This window comes from Scatophagus argus, chromosome 13, assembly GCF_020382885.2.
Source record: "Scatophagus argus isolate fScaArg1 chromosome 13, fScaArg1.pri, whole genome shotgun sequence".
NCBI lineage: Eukaryota > Metazoa > Chordata > Actinopteri > Scatophagidae > Scatophagus > Scatophagus argus.
Genome location: NC_058505.1, coordinates 9588371 through 9609011, shown reverse-complemented (window position 1 = coordinate 9609011; position 20641 = coordinate 9588371). Strand labels below are relative to the sequence as shown.

Here is a 20641-nt window from a genome sequence, read left to right as displayed (position 1 = left end):
GGAGGAAGTTAAGGCAGAGCAGTGCATTAGAAGGTGAACGGAGCTGGTTACTATTTATGAATAGTTCATCCAATGCCCTTTAAAAATACACACACACCTCTGGGGGTGAGGAGCAGTCGAGCTGAAGTGTTGCTGTACTTTGGGTTTGACAGTAGAGCAGCATCCTGTGAGAGGGTAACCAGGATAAAAGGCACGATGATAGGCATTGCTCACTACCTGAGGCAAAGCCACTTCAGTGCAATACAACTGTTTGAACAAAACAAGCCCAGTGTTTCAGACAGGGTATTAAGAGGATGTTCATGTGACTTGCGCACACTCTGAGCTATGCTGATTATGACTCAAACAGCAGCAACAACACGCAGCTGGTGTGAAGAGCTCTGCTGCATGGATGTCAATTCCTGCCTGTCAAGAATTAATCTGCACCCCAGTTTTCTGAAATTCGAAATGCCACCTACATAATCTAGTCAATGAAGGAATACAGAAAAAATTTAAAAGGTGTGAGATGTTGATTAATTGTCTGGTCTGTAGGTGGCTGCAACATCAGGGTGATAATTTAAACATTTCTTTTGTGTGCAGCTCAGTGGGAGGCAGAAAGAGAGAGCAAGGGAGAGGGAGGGGTGTCCATACTTTGCCTCCCCAGCTCCTGGTTATGTTTGTGAAATAAGATCCCTCCTCTCCCCAGAGTTTTACCTTTGTGATATAATCTTGTAGGCATCGGGGAGGTAGCAGTTGACGTTCTCCATCTGGAAAGGGTCAGCGTCACAGATCTTGTCATCAGTCCGGCCGTAGTTGGCTGTCTCGATCATAATGACATCACTTCCCGGGCAGCGGAGATCAATTGCATATCCTTCGCATGAGAGCTCTCTCCTGACCAGCCCAAAAGGCAAGGCCGCACGGCTGAACCCTGACAGAGGAGACAGACAAGAAACTTTAGGCAAATAATAAAATTAATGAGAGGAAAGGGATCACTCCTTCAGGAAGTAAGACCACACATAATGCGGTAAAAATCTACTGGCACAAAATAAATAGGCAACAGCAGTCCAATGTTTACCACAGTTTTAAACAGACAGGGCCATTACACGCAATACAGGAATGGGGGAAGGACGAAACAATTCATCTCTCCATCTCTCTGTGGTCTTGGATGTTGGCTAAGGCATCTAATCTAAGTCATCGGAGACCAGTGGTAACCTCATAAATCCTTGAGCAAACACAAAGGCTACAAAGACATCAGGAGGGCCTTCATCTAGAGAACATCCACCACACAGCCGAATCTATCAGGGCCGAGAATAGTTTGTTTTACAGTCGTACTTTGTTTCTTTTGCTTTACTTGCTCTGTAAAGCAAGAGAGAGGAAAAAGTGCAGAATCCCGGCAGAATGAAGTGTAATATAATCTATTTTACAGTGTCGGGGATCGAAGAGTCTGGAGTCCACACAGGAGGAAAAATCTATACATGGAACACAGCAGATGGGAGCACAGCCAAATAGCTCCACTTCGGGGGAAAATTAACAATTTCACTCAAATCTGTCCCCCTTCCCTTGGAGAAAGTTATAATGAAACAAGTTATTCTTCAATATTTCCTTTCTCTAAGTAACAGAATGTCACGTCACAAATGAAGTGGAACTACAGATTCGGAGATTTGCAAAGAGAGAAGAAGGCAATAAAGAAAGAAAGAAAAAGAAATCCATTATTTGGGTTTCAAATGATCCAGAGTTTTTTTAAAAAAAAAAAAAAAGAAAAAAAAAAGAAATGTAACTGTCTGCAGTTCTGAGAAAACAATTAGGTAAAATCTAAGTAGAACATGCAAATGCGTTCCATTTGAAAAGTGGAAGCAGAGCCCTGCATGAACTGTCAATAATCGCCGTTGTTTGCAGCAATAGAGGGTTCCTGAGGGGGCAGCTACCATTTGAATTTTCTGCACTGCTCTGTGCTAATTAGCCCTCCTTTCAGCCTGTTACCTTTTCCATGCTCCCATTGGCTCCCAAGCATTGTCATGTACTAATGCTTACCACCCCGGGTTCACTTTGCCCCCTCACTCTAATTATCCTCACACTTTTTGACAGTCAGGGCCTGATGCAATTAGCATTGTTTGAACTGCTCAAAGTTGAACTGATTCCTGCTTGAAATTCCCACCCTGAAACCTCCGACCCACGTGTCTGCTAGCCATTTCAGCCTGCTGTGCCTGGCTCGGTTATAATGATATTCTGTGTCAGTCTGTTCATGTCACACTAGAAAACAGAAAAAAGAAAGAAAAAAAACAGACATCTGTGAAACATACACTGTTGAGTATATAAAAAGTCATTGCGTATTAGGAGAAACTTCAGCAAACACTAGTGGTGGCAGTATAACAAAATATGAAACTAATGGTATAAATTCTCTGGCATTCAGCCACTAGACATTTCATTATAGTACCATGATCTATCTAATGGACAGTAGATTCTGCTTAGCTCCACTGTTTATCACCTCATTAGAAGACGTCAGTGCAGCTGGACTGTAAGTGGAGGGCTGTGAGGTCACTCCATCTATTCCAATAACCACTACAATTACCCAACCCTTTCAGAAAACCTGTCCAGAATGGTGGATGATAAAAAACAGACTGAAGTCGCCGGCTTTACTGTGAAGACTAATGATCATCCCGCCTGCCATTCCTCATGGAAGAAGTGATGGGTTTATCATGGCAGCTACAGAGAGAAGACAGAAAGAATGCATTTCATGGGGTTTTAAAGTCCTGCGCGGAAAGGCCGTCTTTCAGCTAAAACGCCCTCACGGACGCGCACATGCATGAGCAGTCTGCCTTTGCAACCTCCATTCTTTTGCAACTCTACCCATCTATCAGACCACTATGGCATGATGGCATGTTGCTGTCAACAGAGGCTTGGCGATTGATTAGGCTTGTGCCTTGCCGCCCTCCTTCTCCCTCGCCTGTATAGATCTCTGTGGTCATAGGCTAACACTACATCAATTAGGGGGAGTATCAAGACTGTACTGGCGGCCTAAAGAACAAATTGCTTCTTCTCCAAACTGCAGATAGTCTTGGCCTCATTAATGACTGTCTTGTCAACCTGTAATTGGGCAAGTAAAGACAAATCTGTCTAAAAAGTTAAATATATATAAAAGAGGGGTTTTTTTCACTCTGTAGGAGGAAGAGAAGAGCTGAATATATTTTTGGTCGACTTAGTTGGATGTTGCTTAAGATCTAAGGATTCAAGCAAAGCTAAGAAGGAAAAGCCTTTTGACAACAAAGGTTTCTGGATGTAGGTATTTTTCTGTGTTGATTATCTTGGCTTAAACAAGTTTTGCGAGATTTTGGAAAGAGAGGAAGATTGTTTGTGTGCACAAATGTCAATGTCTTAGGGAGCTACGAAAAGCTTTTCATCTCACGTTCTGTGCTTTGTTTGATTGCTCAACTTTGCAGAAGTTGAACACTGCGACAGAAGGGCACCAGCTGCAGCGAAAACGATGTCAAGAAAACTGCAGAAAAAAAATCCATAACACGATCCTTGTCAGTGTGCATGTGTGTGTGTGTGTGTAAAAAGAAGAAAGAGAAGGGGGCTGCTCTCTCTGTATCTGTACCTCAGATTAACGTTAAATTACACAGTCACTGATGGAACTGAATAATGCTTGATACAGAACATTTAGTCAAATTGCAAAGGTAACCATTTTGACTTAGCTGTAATTGGTTGTGATCCTTATTTCTGGCCTTGTTGACATGAAGCCTTATCATGCATTCTGGTCAGTGAGTGACTGCGAGGAAAGTAGCTTTCAGACCCGCCACCCAGCCCCCCCCCCCGACCTGCCTGCTAAGCCGTCTATTGAGCTCAAGAAAGCAAAGCATGGGCTGGTCCACTTCTCAATATGTTGCATTCTGGGACTTTTTCTTCTTCTCCAATTGACAGCCTATAATTCACTGGCAACAATCCCCCACCTCGTAATACATATTTTGTTTTCTATCAACACCCTTGAAATTGGAAGTGGCACTGTGGCACAGATGGGTGCATCTGAAACTAGTTACACTAGATGGCTATTAAAACCCTGGAGATGAAATGAAAAGATAATGGAGGTTTTGGTGTTGAGATATTGCCATTTGGCGACTGCAAACATCAGACCATAACACACATGTTGAGGTTCGTGTGTTGTGTGTGTTAGCTCTCAAGAGTGGAGTCATGAGCAACCTTTAACCTGACAAACTCCTGTGCATCTGGACATCAGACAGCGAGAGAGGGAGAGAACTGGAGGAATGTTTGATCCATAAGAAAAAGAAAAAAACTGGGCCATTTTTGAAGGCTAGACAGAGTGGTGAGGGCTGATACAGACAGAGAGCAAAGGCGTTGGTTGACGCTTGTCATCCTCCATTAAGGTTCCTTTGATTGGCCTTTGTGGTCCTGGAAACGGCAAACAGCTGCATGCAAATGGCCCTGTTTCCCCAAGGCTGGCCCCCATTGTTCTGTGCTTGGGTTTGACAGGGACGCTTTCTCTGCTACATAAAGGAGGGTGTAGCCTTTAGTCAAATAAGAGTGCCCCCACCGTGGTCACAGCAGGAGTACTTGAAGATTGTTTGTCTTTTTACGTTGTTTTATTCCCAATATTACCGGTAACCAACATCTTTGGAAGAAAGAGCAGATCTTAGAGTCAATCTTTTCTTCCAACAGCGGGGGATGCCTCCATAATCCAATATCCGGAGTGACACAGTGGTCATACAGCGTGTTTTGCTTTGGTGGAGTAAGATTTTCAAAGCTTCATCAGTATTTTGGCTCTTTTGTCTAGGTTCTTTGTTCTTTACTGCAGCATTTTAATGCCTTCTGTGGAACGTTTGATATACTATGGAATTAAATTAACTTAGAAAAAATAAAATTTAAGAGACCACTGTGATGAAATAAAACAAATGTAGACTCTCTGTCAATGCACATGCCTCAAAAGTGACAAACTCAGTACTTGGACTGATTCAGCTGTACAAAGACAGTCCTCAAAACTTCCATTTCTACATCTCTAAATTTCTGAGGGATCCAGTTTTGCTGTCTAAAATGTGCAACACATGTTTGCAAATGCAGCACATGACCGACCATCAGAAGTGAGAGACACAGAGGGACAAGGTGGGAGATGAGAAAGGAGGTTTGGGATTCGCAAAATAACACCTGCTTTTCAAATACAGACAACATTCCAAGAACACCTCACCATGCCACAACGGCTCCTATTTCATTTCAACTGTTCAAAAGCAGTGAAACAATGAAAATCTAGTTGGACATATGGCACCATTCCCCATGACACTTTAGTCCTCACTCTAGTCCACCTTGCTGGGAATTGCTTCCAAAGACAGTGTCAGACAAGACCACAAGCCTCAGGGTTATGCCTGCCTTTCCCAGACAACTGCTATCAGACACTCTTGATTCCGATATAAGTATTCTAAAATAGAAACTGGCAATATAGGACTGAGTCCATTTGTGGTTAGATGAAGCGCTTCGAGTCATATCTGTTTTCTCTTCCTTGGGGAAACATGAATTCAGTGTTGCCACTTCAAATTCCAAAGCCACCATTTCTATTCATGGCCAGCCCTTTTTCTCTAATACATCTCCTGAATGTTTTCTTGACTTCTTGGCTTGGAGGAGAGAGTCACATGTTCCATGTTGACACATTGCTCCTTGAAGGGGTTTAAGGGTAAGGATTTGTCATATTGCTCAAGAAAGGCGTGACAGACTATGCTGCTGCCTCTTAACTTGTCAGGTGGGTCCATTTAGAGCCAGCTAGATTCTCTCACACCAAACGCAGATTTCCTCTTTAAGCGGAGCATCATGAATTTAAAGGGAAAATTTTTCACCTGGCTCTCTCTTTGTCAGTCAATTGATTGACAAACCAATTTAGGCTAGCCTTTAGCAGGGCTACACAACCCACCCAAAGCTTTCCAAATAAACTTCTATTTCACAAAAAGCACTTCATAATAAATCAAATTAGGTGAATCCTTTCAGCATTTTGGGAACCACATTTATTTGCTTTCTGGCTGCAAATCAGATGACAAGATTGATACCTCTTTAATGTCTGTACAGTAAATCTGAAGCTATCATTCTGTTAGCTTGATTAGCACCAAAAGCCAGTTAATGGTGCGAGTGTTTAATTAGAGCAAAGACTGATAATGCAAATAAGGGTATTTCCAAAATTATCTAACTATTCTTTTAAAATGCTTGTCTCTGTGTCTGATCAAAAGTATACACACTCAGTCGCAGGTAGTCCGTGGGATTCGCTATTGTAGCTAACTACATAAGGATCTATTTCTGGGGCAACTTGCCAGCAATTCACACAGCTGCTTGTTGGACATGTCATCACACATATGTTCATTTCCATTTCTAGGCTGGAGAGTGTTTGACCAAAATCACCTGGAAGCAACAGCTTGCTGTACAGTAAGCAAGAGCAAAAACCATCCCTACGAAGCAATCCAAGGCCTCAAAACATTTTAAGATACCTGTTTCCCTCTGTAAAAGTTAACACATGAAATATATGATAAGTAATAAATGCATATGAGTTGCTAAGTTGCTAGTTGGCTGACCAAACAGCTAGTTTGGTTAACTGTTTGAGTACTTGACATGCACTGATCATTCTATTTTGATGTTGCAGAAATCACCATCTGGAATCACACCACACAACACAACACAACACAACACACAAGAAATGTTTTGCCACAACTGATGCACAGTCGACATGGTGGATTATTTTGGTTCAGCAGAACAGCCAGCTCAGCTGCAGAAGACTGCAGATGAAGAATTTCTCCCAGGAGAGTGAGGACTAAAGGAAAAAAGCAAGAAAGTGCAGGCTATAATGACTGTGTCTTAATTTGGCCGCAAGAATCAAGGTTTTCTCCTCCTTCGATTGGCTGGATGATCCCTGACCCTGTGGGCACACATCAAAGAAAACGAGCCACAAAAGGGAAGAGCATCATTACATTACTAATACATATAATCCTCTAAATGCAAAGAGGGTCAATGCTTAATATAAGTGACGAGAGTAATGCATTTGCAGAGACATTACCAGATGTAATGTCTTTTTTTTGTTCTGTCCATGGACACATCAGTCAGATTAAAGCAAAGCATAATTCAACACCTTGTCTACTGAGAAAACAATTCTTTCATAGAGATACAAATAACTGTCACAGGGGCTAAACATTTGAAAGAAAAAACATGTTCCTCTAAGAAGATGAGAGAAAAAACCTATATTCTCCCAGGAGAGTGCCATTTTGACAGAATTAGTTCATTCCTAGTTCAATATCTAATATATTGTTGCATCTCTTTTTGCAGTGGAGTTGATGAAACATGCAGAAAGAGGTGAGTTAAAGAAACACTCGGGGGTATAGTTTCACAGGTTTGATCTACCCTGTGTGGTTCCCAACTGCTTTCAAAGCCCATATTGTACCTCTGCACTTAAACCTTTGCTGGATTTTCCGCTCAAAAAGATGCCTAAGAATAAGTCAGGCGCCTCCCTTGGGGTGCGGATGGAGAGGAAAAAAAGGATCACGTGGGGAAAAGACGAGGAGAATGTGGGTTTGCCTCCATCGCTTGCTTGCGTTTCTGTCTCCCCCAGTCTCCCCATTTCACCATCCTAATCAGCCCCCCACCACTTCCACCCTGCCCTGCCTGTACAGAGCCGAGGCCAGGAGGCTTACTCAGTACGTCACATAGACAGGGTGTCAGGAGAAGCTGCAACTGGAACATGGATTACATGAATAATGAGCCAGAGACTACAGGGATGACTATAACGAACAGGCAATTCTAATAGGAGATATAGGTTTTACCATCATGCAGACGCAGAGCCTGGAGTAGCTTTTAACGCTGTGGTGCTATCGCTTTTATTGAGTACTGTCATTGAGTCCATTTTGGTAGTTTCATGTCTCTGCACAAACCCACTAGTGCCACCAAAGTGGTGTGGCTGAGGTTGTGCTCATGCAGATGAGGAGGTGCAGTGCAATTTTGGTATTCATTTTGGCATGAAAATATGGATCTGTTTCATCTATAGACAAGAAGTTTTTGTGCTTTTGTTTTTGTGGCTTTAACTGGTGCACACGAGAAAAAAACTCTCTCGTGTATGTTTTGTTTTTCCTCTTTCATTTTGACATATGTTTTTAATCTAGCGCACATTTCATTGCACTTTAAAATGCAATTTTTGATGCAATTAAGAAAGAGTCTGTGCTGGCTTGGATTAATGGATGATTCTTATCAGGAATGTCTTCGGGACACATCCCCAGCTCCTGCTAACAATGTTTTCCAGATTGCATACAGTGCACTAAGACTGGACTTCAGGTTAAAGGTTTAAAGGTCAGACAGTTTGTGCTTGCATTACAGGTTTGCAGCCCATTTCAGGAAAGCAGTTTCAATATATGCACACCAAGGAAAGCCTCATGGACTTGCACTGCTATAATCTGCAAGGCCAGGGTCACAAACTGTGCTAGCATGACCACTAGCAAGTTAATTTGCTAGCATGCTTACCACCAGCTGACTACTGTTGGACGTTCAAGCTCTTACAATGTCAGATAATAGACCCTGCACGCTGTGGGTTTGATGATTATGTTTTGTGAGGTTTTATTTAAAAAGGTTACAAGAGACTCATTGAAGTAGGAGCAAATTACTGAAAAATTACGTTTGTTGTTGCTCCAGTGGCTGTGAGCTGTAACCTCATTGCCAGCCATCCTGAACAGACCTGGTGGAAATGTTTTGTTGGGTGCATCTGTGATAACAGAACTGTAATGCTAAAGGGGGGATATCATCTAATTTGAAAGGATCTCTAAATTTGGTTTTAAAAGTCAGATTATCTAGATGATAGGTTTACATGAATGGTCACAATGGATGCAACTGTTTTTGAAGGGAGGTGCTAAAAATGTTGTTTTCTATTGTATTCATCATATACTAACTAAATGTTAGTATATGTTAGTATTGCTTGAAAGCATTGTTTGAATCACAGCTTTTAGATTTTTACAAATTTTTCAAAGCTACCAAAAATAATCCTGAGGAACATGTGACTAGAGCTTTGCAGATTGTTATGGAGAGCCTCCCTTCCACAATGATACTGCTAGCACAATACATAATGCAATCTACAAAATGTGCATACAATGGAACAGAGGAGGTCTTTGTGGGCTTTTATACAACCTTGTTTGGAGTCTCTCTGAGATTTACCAGGAAAGTCAGTGAAAGTAAAACATCCAGGACCGTTCCTTGGCAATAACCCCCCGCTATCTCTGGAACACTGACCACTTTGATTGGCTTGAGCGTGATGACCTTGCCCCATTCCCTTCCACCAGCATTCCAGTCAATGTGAGCAGAAAACAGGAGTGCTGATAAGAGATGCACAGATAGGGAGATCTTGATGACAGACAGTTTCCTGCCCCTCATCTTCGATGAGCCCATTGTGCCTCGCAAACTCAATGGGATATACGCTACAAGAGGGGGTCAATACCGATAGCGTAAGGCAAACAAAAACGTCCTTTGTGCTTTGCTGTTTCTCTGACTTTTTTCTTGCTGCATACTTATTCAATTTCCTGCGCGGCAGGAGAGGGCTTCCTTATCTTAGACTGTTTATACCTGCAAATCGGCTGGTGGCCTTTTGTTTGCAGGTGACCCACCCTGAGGTGACATTTAATTCCTGGACAAAAAAAAATGTGTGGTCATGCTCTATGGCACAGCCTCTCAGCCTGAGGAGATTACTAATACAGTGAATTCAACAGAGCTGCATTCATGGCCTATAGTGAGAGCTAGCCGGCAGGCACAGAGAGAGTGAGAGATCCAACACAGGTTATTACACTTATCTGAATCATATATGACCTTAAGCCATGCAAAAATGGGTGAAATGAACGAAAAACCACTGGTAGGCGTAGCACAGTGGAAGCAATTTCGTATCATATTTACACATCAATTCCTCTCTTCATTTTTTTCTTGTTCTTTGTCTCAAGAACGGATACATCAGAAAATGTATGAGCAAACTTAGAACATTTGAGTCACACAAAAGCACATTCACAGAATCCCTAAGAACTTCTTAAATTGATTGTCATCCTTTCCCCATTGTCAGCATTAGTGTTAACACAAGCATTAACAGTACAAATCATCACCAGCAGTCAAAAAAAGCGAGACCAGGGCTGTTAAGACATTTCTGATACAGATCGAGGAGGACAGGTAGGGACAAATGCATAATTTTTAAAAACAATTTTCACAGAGTAAACATAATTGTAGCCTCACTCTCTTTTCTTACAGCGAGGGGCTTTTTGTTCAAATGGCCTTCGTTTTCTTTTACACACATGATGTGCCTCCAAACTAAGCTCTCTTTAACAACCTGACGCCTAAAACGTATGTGACTACAAAACAGCTGGAGTGGCTGTGCTAAAAAGGAAAATTCACTGGCACAGGTATTCAGAGCAACCATCTGCTTTGATTGCCTTAGCACAATGTCCCTGTGGTGTTAAATGTTACATGCTTTCTTTAATTTTTGCATGTTTGTTTAGCGTTTATGATTTTTGTTCAAATGAAATTAATTCTGACATGCCTCCAAGCTATTTAAAAGTATTGGGTGAACACTGATCCGCACTAAAATCCGACAGGTTCTTGTTGCTTCCGTAAATGCTTTTGTTCCCATTCCAAGCCTGATTTATATTGTTGGCAAAAACCTCCCCACACACAAAGAAAGAAAGGAAGAAGTCTACAGCTTGCTATAGCGTAGACTTGGTTTTATTGAAAACCCTTCTGCTTCCTCTCAAGATTAAATGCATTACTTTGTTATGACAGCTGAACACTCCTGTGATGCAGCGACTTACACCGAGCAAATCCAAAAGTTTAGATTCTGAGGCAAACTACTTTGTGGTTGTAAGCCGGACTCATCTATTATTTGAATTAGGCTGCCTGGAGAAAAAAAACAAGTGTGGACAGCATTTAAGAAAGGAAAGAGTGAGGTAGGCATCTAGTCCAATGTTTATACAACTTGTTACCATAAGGGGTGTGAACTAAATGGCTCTGAGATGCTGCAAGCAAGTGAGATTTAAAGCATGCTTAACAAATAAAATCAAACTGTCAGAAAACTGTAGCTGCTGGTCCATTAAATGAAGTGTTCATCAACTGGCCATATAGAAGCGACTTTTACTATCCTGTCTAAGCATAAGCTTTTCTCCTAAAGGGGGAAATGGGTTTGCTTTCACATTCACATATTGGATGGAGACATTTCGTGCAGCTTTTGCCTTACCAAAAACGCACTCAGGAAATCGCTGTTGCAATAAATCTAGGATGACCCTATCAAGGGTGATATTGTATTTCATTTCCTCTGAGTGAAATACTGATCTTGGAGATTCATGTGACTCTGGCTCATTTCAATTTCATGTACTCGTATGATTCAAAACTCTCCAGGTCCTTGGTTATTATTAAAACAGCATACTGTTACGCAATTCTGCACTGAAATGTATCTGGTGCGCTGCACAGAAACTGAAAAGCTGCACACTGCAGGAATTGTGGCAAAGTACTGACAAAACTGTATCAGAAATGAAGAAAAAAAGCAACAAATAGGATGATTTATCTGTCTCCATATGACTCCCAATCTGCACGAAAGTCCATTCAATCCAGATGATGAACCCCTGCCTTATTTCTTGAAATACTTCCAGTTGGGCAGAATTTCCATGCAGGACTGATATATCAGATTTTTTCCTTCTTCTGTGCTTGTTCTCACCACACAGATTGACCAGTCATCTGTGAATCTCCCATGGTTAAGCTGATAATTCATGATCGCCCTGCCATGGACCCGCAGCATTCAATATGAATTATAAAATGGCAAGCCAAGCATATCAGTGGATGACAGACTGGATGTGTATGGCCTGAGGCCAGAGAGGAGTTAGAGCACAATGGCTTCCCCATTCAGTCAACCCCAGGACTGGAAATACCAGTGTGGCACGAGGGAGGGTCTTCCATCAGCACAATGTATGGCACTGCTTGAGACAAATGTTGTGCTGAGACATATTGTTAACCTTTACAACCTTTCATGGAGAAACACAAGCATGCTGGTATGTTCGACTGAGGAATATTGCACAATCAAAAAAAAAAAAATCCCCCTGTAGAGTGTATGTTATCCAGAGCAGCTCAAGACTGACAGAAAGAAAACAGAACGCAGACTATTTTTTTTAGGAATCTATTGCTTCTTTTTGTACCCTCCTCACACATTGTTTTCTGTGTCTACTGAATTCATTATTTAAAATAACTACAACTTTTTTTCATCCACTCACTCTGCCCATACTGGAACACTAAAGGACCTAAACAAACACTGCCTCTTTGCTCTGATCCCCTCCCTGTCTCTGCAGATATGACGCAGCTATCAAACAAAAACCACCTAATCTTTTACATTTCTCTGTCGCGCCACATTCAGATATGAAGGCTGAGGTGCCCACTCTCCTTTTGGCATTTAAACACAACAGCCAACTGAAAGCGTTGACACTGACAACACAACATAATCCCACCCTAAATCTGTCTTTCTTTACTTTAAAGATTCAGATAACAGCTTGTATTCACTCACAGTAGGTATGTGCCCCGGCACTCGCCCCACCTTTGTGTCTTCTCCTTTGAATCTGTCCGTCTTCTTTCATATCTGTAGACTGGGAGGTCTGAAAATATCTAAAACAAATCTGATACCTGCATGACCTATTTTTCTCTAGCAGTAGTGTAATTTTATATATCTGTTATATAATGGGACAAGGATGTGGAAGAAAAGAAGAACAAATAACCTAAAAAGCCTATGCCTAATTAAAAACACTAAAAAGGACATTATGGAAAGTTATAATTCTTTCATGCAATCAAATCCCATTTTTGATACCATTTATACACAGCATATTTTGTAACTAACATTACATATATGTTAGTGGTGGCGTCTGCCACTCCTCTTCTGACTGCCTTCACACAAACAAGAAATTCACAGAAGAAAAAGAAGCATGAATGTAAACCAACATTACTGTTTCTAATTTCATCTAATTCTAATTTGATAACAGCCTCGGTTTCTTTCTACCATATCAGAGCTGTAAGTTATTGCTCATGCAAAAACATTTTCTATTTTACTACTTCATATTAAAATCATTCAGCTGGTGGCTGGGGGGTGGAGGAGGTGGGATGGCTTTTACTGTAAAGCAGTCAAAGGAAACTGGAATGTATTTGTCACAGACGTTAGCGCTCACCACAACTGTTCATAAAAAAATGCATCAAAACAAAAGAAGAAAATAGTCATTTTCTGCATGTTTTGTCAGTGAGAGCACTTAAGAGTAACACAGCAAGAAACCTGCTTGTTGTGTGAAAAATGCACCACAAAAACAGACTGTGGTTGCTTATGTCATGATGGGAAAAAGTCCCTTCTTCACTCTATTGAACTGTAAAGTGAAAAAGTAAAAGTAAGTGCTCATGGAGTTTTTGTTACTCTCATCAAGTCATCTCAAGAAATCTTAAACCAGCAATAATTTTTGGCAATTTAGTGGCACACTGACAAATAATCATCTTTTAAATTAATATTGCAAACTTAAAAATCAGCTGCAATTTTTTACATCCAGCAGTTATGGAGTAACATGGTTGTTCATTTGGAATGGTGTGTCTGGCCAAGCAAAGGAAACGAGTCCAACTCTCTTTGAGCTCTGCTTTTGGTCTCTACCAACCCCTAAGTGAAATATCTTCCACAGCTGCTAAATGCTCCATCAAGTTCACCAGCTAGTCTTTGATTATGTCTGTCTGCTAGTACTGAGCAGGTACTGTAAACTGCTGTAGCCTTAAGCGACACTATGAGAGCAGAGAGAACAAACCAAAACAGTAAGCAGCAGCCGGACAGCGAAACAATGAGCTGAAACTCTCTGTAAATCTGAAGGGAGTGACTGTCACATTGTCATTTGATATATTGTTAGTGTAAAAATATAGCTGATAGCAACGATTATAACTTTAACTGAATAACCTATGCTCGATTACATGCATTTATTACAATTTCCCTGATAGCAGCTAATTCCATTTGATTTTGCGCAAATCGATAAAGTTTGTCAAAACAGAGGCCAGACTGGTGTTCATTCTTCATATTAGCCGGGGAAGTCAATACCAGGAGCGAGTAAAATGACGTTCTCTTCGGTTATGTCAATGAGCATTTCAAAGAGCGAGGAATGTTTTGGGTGAAGACGATAACCTGATTAGACTCTTTCTCCTGGTGAGGGACAGGAGGTGATTATCAAGTAGAGTTTTTGTTGCAGGGACTCTGAAGGAAACGGAGATCATAAGTGCTGGGATGCCGGCCCTGAGGGCTGGACAGGCTGAAGGTGAGTGGCATGTGGATAGAATCAGATATTGTTTTCAAAGAGACGCGCGCACACACACACACACACACACATACACACACACACACACACACACACACACACATTCCTTTATTGATGGATGGGAAAATATGCATTCTTAGGCCTGAGAGCCGTCAAATCAACTGAAACCCAAAACCTGGACTTTCTGCATACCAAAGCGGTATTCCTCTTAAAGAAATTCAACAGGGCTATTCAACTCAGTTTGAAAGCCAGACCAAATCAGAGGGCTATTCTTCACATGCCTCAATAAGGCATATTATCGAAAATTACATTTAAAATAAAAATTTGGTGCCTAAACACATCAAAGTTTGTTACAAGGTCTGACATGTCCATTTCATAACAAAAAGGCATTTTAACTAACTAAGGCATTTTCTTGTAGTTTTGTTTTTTGTTTTTTTTTTAAAGCTAGTCTACTTGAAGGACTGGGATAGCCTGCTCCACAGAGCTCTCTGTCTTTGTTAACAAATTGCGCACCACAACTAATCCTAAAATAAAACTGGAGGAAAGATCTATCGCAGAACAAAACAACAAGACAGAGAGAGAAAAAAAGGCAAAATCCAAATTGAAAAGGAAGCCCCCAAAATAATGTACTTCAACGTCTATCTGTAATCAATGCTTGGCACACAAGCATGTGATTTTGGGTTACTTTATTTCTCTGTACAATGGGACTGAAAGGGGGAAAAATGTAATGATCATCATTAAGCAGACATACTAACATCAGTGGTTTTGATGGGCATGTAACAGACGGGTCTGTTTTGTGACAATAATTGTAATTACAGCCAAATGTACTAATCAAAAGTGAGGGAAGGAACCAAAAAGAGCCCTGGGGTGTCATTGAAGACAATTAAAAACACTGACACATTCTTCTCCAGTTTCCCAGCCTGGCACTGAATCAAGTGACATGCTTTTGATGGCTGCAGGTGTACTGGCTGCACACAACAATCTGATTTAGGCACAAATAAAAAATGCATCTATCCGCTGTGGCTCCAGTGCCTCAAAGTACACTCAATCTCTATAAAGCTCATTGTGCAGAAAAGGTGCCTTGAGGGAAAGGTCTGTTATATGACGCACGTGTGTTGTGTTGGTGGAAATGACGGAATGCGTCCGTGAATGTGTCCGTGATTTGTTTTTAATGAATTCAGTCCAAAATGTTCAAAACACCTTTTTGAAACTCCACTGGATAAACTATTAACAGACCCTGAAGAATGTGTGCTAATAAATTCAGCACATTCATAAGCTGAATAATAAGTGGGTTCTTGAAAGTTTGACCAGAATCCCATTAACACTACTCTCTGCCACATAACTCCATGGTAACTCACCTTTTGAAGAGTGAAAGCAAAAGACAAGGAGCAAGAGGCAGCGAAACACTGGACACCTCCACAGTGCAGAGGCCATTGTGTGTTGTATGTAAATGATCCAGCGGACTGGTGGCTAATAATAAGTGTTTGGCGCTTTGCAGCGAGAGAGCAGAAAGCTGGAGCGATGTCAACGATCAGTAGTTCTCAGAGAAGCATCACCAGTCATCTTCTCATCTGGAAAAAAAGAGAGGAAAGATTATAAAAATGGAGGAATTGGTCATCACTACAGCCTCAGGGAAGATTTTTTTTATTTATTTATTTTTTGCATTATTTGTTATCATTGAGTGTACGCTGCAATAAGGATTATCACGTATACGTTTCTTATGAAATGTAGTCCGACACAAATCTGAACACCACGAAAACAAAATTCTTGACTGCTGTTTGACTGAGCAAACAAAAGCGTTTTTCAGAAGTTCCACAGAAATATTAAAACTTCTCAGATGTTTGTGAGTGCACCGACATGAAAACAAAGGAGATAGCATGCCTGGCACTCTGCACTTATTCAGCACTTAGCGACGTGTTACCACTGAATGTTTACACTGCCTCATTCTCCCACACTTCCCTGTTCCACCTTCCCCATTTACTCCCAGATCCCCGCGGGAGGGAGCTTGTCACTCCGGCAACACGTTCACACAGGACGCCGTTAGAGACACAGCTGCTTTGTGGGTTACTTTTGTCTCCTTCCTTATCGAGGAGTGGCAAAAACAGGCCTTTGTCTGCGAAAGCAGCAAAAGGTTAGAGCCTGAGACAGACGAACACACCAGACAGATAAGCTGCTTACCAAAGTCAAACACCAAGGAGGGATGTGTTGTGTCATATGTGAAATGCCAAACATACACACATACACACACACTCACATATGCATGCTTGCACAAACACATAACGAGGGACATGCACACTTGTGGACACACGTGCACACACAAACCGGCATAATGTATCTTGTTTATTCCCACATTGCCATCCAGCATCTCCCCAATGAACACACACACACACACACCAATATCATAAACAGGATCGGTCACTTGGTAGCCGTCGCTACGCAGAGGAGAGTGAACGTTTCCCATGTCTGAATGCAGCTCCTCCAGAGCCACCCGTCAAAACCACCCTGATTATTTTATAATGAACCTAAATTTGAGCAGCAGAGCAGTCAGCTCTGATCGCTCCCTGGGCCTCGCTAATGCGCTTGGATATTTTTGGCAATATGAAAACCCACAAAACATGGGAAGCTTTCGCATTAGCACACTGAGTAATAATTTAAGTCACTGGTGGGTTCATTCTATACATGACCAATGTCTGGTCAGGGGCGATAAAAGCTGGGGGAAAAAAAGCCCCACTGGATCTGCACCTAGTCTGACACAGTCTGAGAGTGTTTATTTTCATTTTGAGGTCATGCTCAAATTGTGCAGCATAGTCTGAGCCAAGGAAACACACACAGACCTAACTTATAATTTATCAGTTAAACTTGGGTGATTTTTATAGAAATTGTGGTTTTATTTGTCTTCCAGTTGTTTATTTGCCAGTGGCACCCAACCAGATCAGATAAGACTGAAACTCAGGGTGCAAACTCTCCTTGCACTGCAAGCCTCACACCCCCAGTCTACTGAGGCTGCTCGTACTCTTTATGTCATCTAACAAGACCGCCACCAGTTCAGTTTATTGGGCAGAACACCAAAACTCAAGAGACACATGTGACCTCTTCCTCAGCCATTTATCTTCTGCAAATATGAGGCCTGGGGCCATGGGGTAACCATAATGGTGGTTGACAGGAGGAGATTGGAAACTGTTGGGGGGACATCCCCCTGCCCTTCTGGCCTGCTGGGCATGCTGAGCCACTCAGCCCCTCCAGACACCAGGGGGCGAGAGCCTGCCAGGCCTGGTGGATGCAGACTTGCCCTCACCACCCTGGGGTTCTTTCTCCTGATCAGCCGTCGCCCCGCTGAGTAACATGTCTCCTTTCTCCCTTAAGCTGGCGGAGGACACAGCCATGCTCATCTTCCTAAAAACACTGTTTTGTTTGGTGGGATTTCTGCACTGAATCGGACCAGACTTGAGATAAAAGGATTAGGCGATTAACATTAAGATGCTTTACACAAGTACTGACAGACGTATCATAATTTCACATCAGGGGACAGGGAGGATGATGGTTGTGTGTGTGTGTGTGTATGGGGAGGGGGCTAAGATGTTCTGAAGCAGAAAATGATTTCAAGAGGTAAGCGAGGCATCGTTAACCCCTCAGAGATTGTGCAGAGGAATTATCTACACCAGTCAGCCCCCCACCCTCCCCCGAAGCCGGGGAATTGAGGTTACTTGCTTCTTGGCCAGCGATTTCCACATAATGATCATCATGTTCCAGTGAGGCAGATATTTAAAAAAGGTACACAGTTATGACTAACTGTCACCACCTACGCTAAATCTAATGAACTCAAACATACGACATACACCAGAAGAGCACTGACTAAATAAAAGTTATTCATTTTCATCTGCGCCTTTAGCTCCTCTTCCTAAAAAAAGCACAAGTACATATATTCCCTCAGGATTTCTCTCTCTCCTAACAGTATGTCTTTCTTGAAACAAGACAAAAAAATCCACCAATGTAATGAAAAATGATATGCAAACATTCAAGACATCTGTTTTTCTTTTGTCTCTTATACATACACAGTGGAAACCCAAGGAGAGAAATCTATCATCAGTTAAGATAATGCAGAAAATCACAGTCCACAGCCAATTTTTCACATCAGCCTGATAGAAATAATAAGCAAGCATTTAAAAGAGGACGGCAAGCAATTAAAACATAATTAAAATAAATGGATAGAAGGAGACAGGCCCGCATGTCTTAACATGAAACACAAGGATGTGTGCAACAGCCGGCTGAATGAATGTGAGTCTGCTTCAACAAAGCTTGTGTCTGCCTCACTCAAGCTGGAGAGGCGTCCAGTGAAAGAGAGAGTGAGAGAAGGGGGTGGGGGGGGGGGTTGAGAGTTTCTAAGCCGGGAGGGACTAAATGGATGGGAGAGGGAGAGCAGAGGAGGAGAAGAATGGAAGGGGGAGAAAGAAGGGGGCGGTGGGGTCACTGCGGAGGATTGACAGCCTGTGAGTATGGCCTGACCTCCTGGGTTCGTCTCCAAGTTTTCTCCACAGGCTTAGAGAAGACAAAAATAAAGCCCAGGAATGTTAATTTATTTTCAATTGTCAACGCCGAGAAGAGACAGATAAAGAGTGCATACATACATATCAAGTAAGACCAGAACAAAACTAATGCGCAAGTCCAAGTGTAAGCTGAAAACCTACAAGTGAAATAAAGATGTGGCTCTGTTGAGCTGCGTCTTGCCAACACAATGATCCATCTTCCACTCCTTGAAAAACTACTAATTTGGCGAACTTTCTGCCCCGCCCCCATGCCCTACATTCAGGACAAAAAAAAAAAAGGCACACATGTGAGAGGGGAATTTCTAGCATCAGAAAATGGTTGATGGGCTAGAAGTGGGAGACGGGAACTACAGGAACTAAGAAAACACAGCCTCCAGACACTTTTTTTTCCCCTGTCATTGGTGCACGCTGATGTTCCCAAGGAACTCTTTTGTCATGACAGTCCTGTCAGGGCTGCGCTTTCAACCCCTGCAGGGACATGATGTCATTTCCTTGGCTTCACCAATGATGTAGAGAACTTGCCATCAAGTTGCCAGAGACGGGCCGACACCGAGCACACAGTCTACAGAGAGTTTTCTCAACACAGAGCTGATGAGATATGCTATTAGGATAAACAGGTTGTAAACTGTGGCTAACAGCAGTACACACTGAAACAACAATGTTTTCTCCCATGTGTTTTGATTAGAGTTTACATGATATGTTGATTTGTTAATTCAACTGACAGAAAATTAGAACTAGGTTTTGGACTGTTGATTGGACAAAACAAATAATCTGAACAAGAGCGGCACGATATTCAAAACAAACCTTCTTTATCCTCCTGATGAAAGCAGTGCTGCAACAATTGCTGCACCAGTCAATAATTATTTTGAGTCATTTCATTAAGAAATAATTCCAAAATTTCACTTGTTCCAGATTCTCAAACACAAAAGTTTTCTTCTTTTTTTTAGTCTTCTATTATAACAAAAATCAGAATCTATGAGTGGGTTTTGGACTGCTGATCACACATCTGGATGTATAAACCCAGACATGGGAAACTGTGTGTGTGTGTGATTCATTGAGAAAAGTCTTCAGGATTAAGAACAATTTTAACTTTAACTTGAACAAAATATCCTAAACAAGTTCTAAATTCATACGAGCCCCATGTGCGCTACTTGTTCCATCATCATTACAGCTCGGTTATGTGCCTATAAATAATTTTCTGTCAACAGGTGTTTTTATGAGGATAGATCACAGAACTTCCCACATTGCTTATTTAGGTCTGGGTCGAAATGAGTTCCTGTTTCATTCCAATATGCAAAAACTATAATTCAAGGTAATTGAACTGCTACTTTTATGTCCTGTTTTGTTTCGGGGATAAATGGCTCAAGATTAAAAGGAGACATCTGAAGAACAAAAAAAAAGCCCAAACAGAAAATCCCTGAAAGGTGCAATGCTTCACTATGTTGTTGAGAGAGCACAACAGTTGGTGTGTTCAGCGGCTCTTGGCCAAATGATTGAGGCAGTAGATAAGACAGAGTGCCAGCGGGCAGATGGACATGGTGAAACAGAGACGGGTGTGCAAAGACGCTTAGTAAAGTGAAGAGAACAAAGAAAACCCAGACTGAGCAACCAGGTTAGTGTCAAACAAAATGAAGAGATGGAGGTGACTCGTTTTCAAAAAGGAGCTGCAGAGGAGCAAACGCTTGCAAAAAGGGTAAAAGTGTGTTTCTGTCAAGGTTTCTAACTGAAATCAATGAAATTGGGAAACGCGACTAAGAGACACATTAGTGTCATTGCTGAAGACTTTTTTTTTCTTTTTTTTGTCCAATCAACCATCTAAACCCT

General features: G+C 41.7%; 1 protein-coding gene across 6 annotated transcripts in view; it reads right to left on the bottom strand.

The window, feature by feature from the left end:
- The window catches only part of LOC124069125 (adhesion G protein-coupled receptor L2-like), an 82222-nt gene that overhangs the window by 47186 nt on the left and 14395 nt on the right, over positions 1 to 20641 (bottom strand). For all 6 annotated transcript variants that reach the window (XM_046407921.1, XM_046407924.1, XM_046407923.1 and 3 more), the window contains exons 2-3: positions 15632 to 15844; positions 691 to 904 (exon numbers count right to left, since the gene is read on the bottom strand). In XM_046407921.1, coding sequence (XP_046263877.1) covers positions 691 to 904; positions 15632 to 15707 — 290 coding nt within the window. In that variant the 5' untranslated portion in view covers positions 15708 to 15844. The remainder of the gene's footprint in view (positions 1 to 690; positions 905 to 15631; positions 15845 to 20641) is intronic.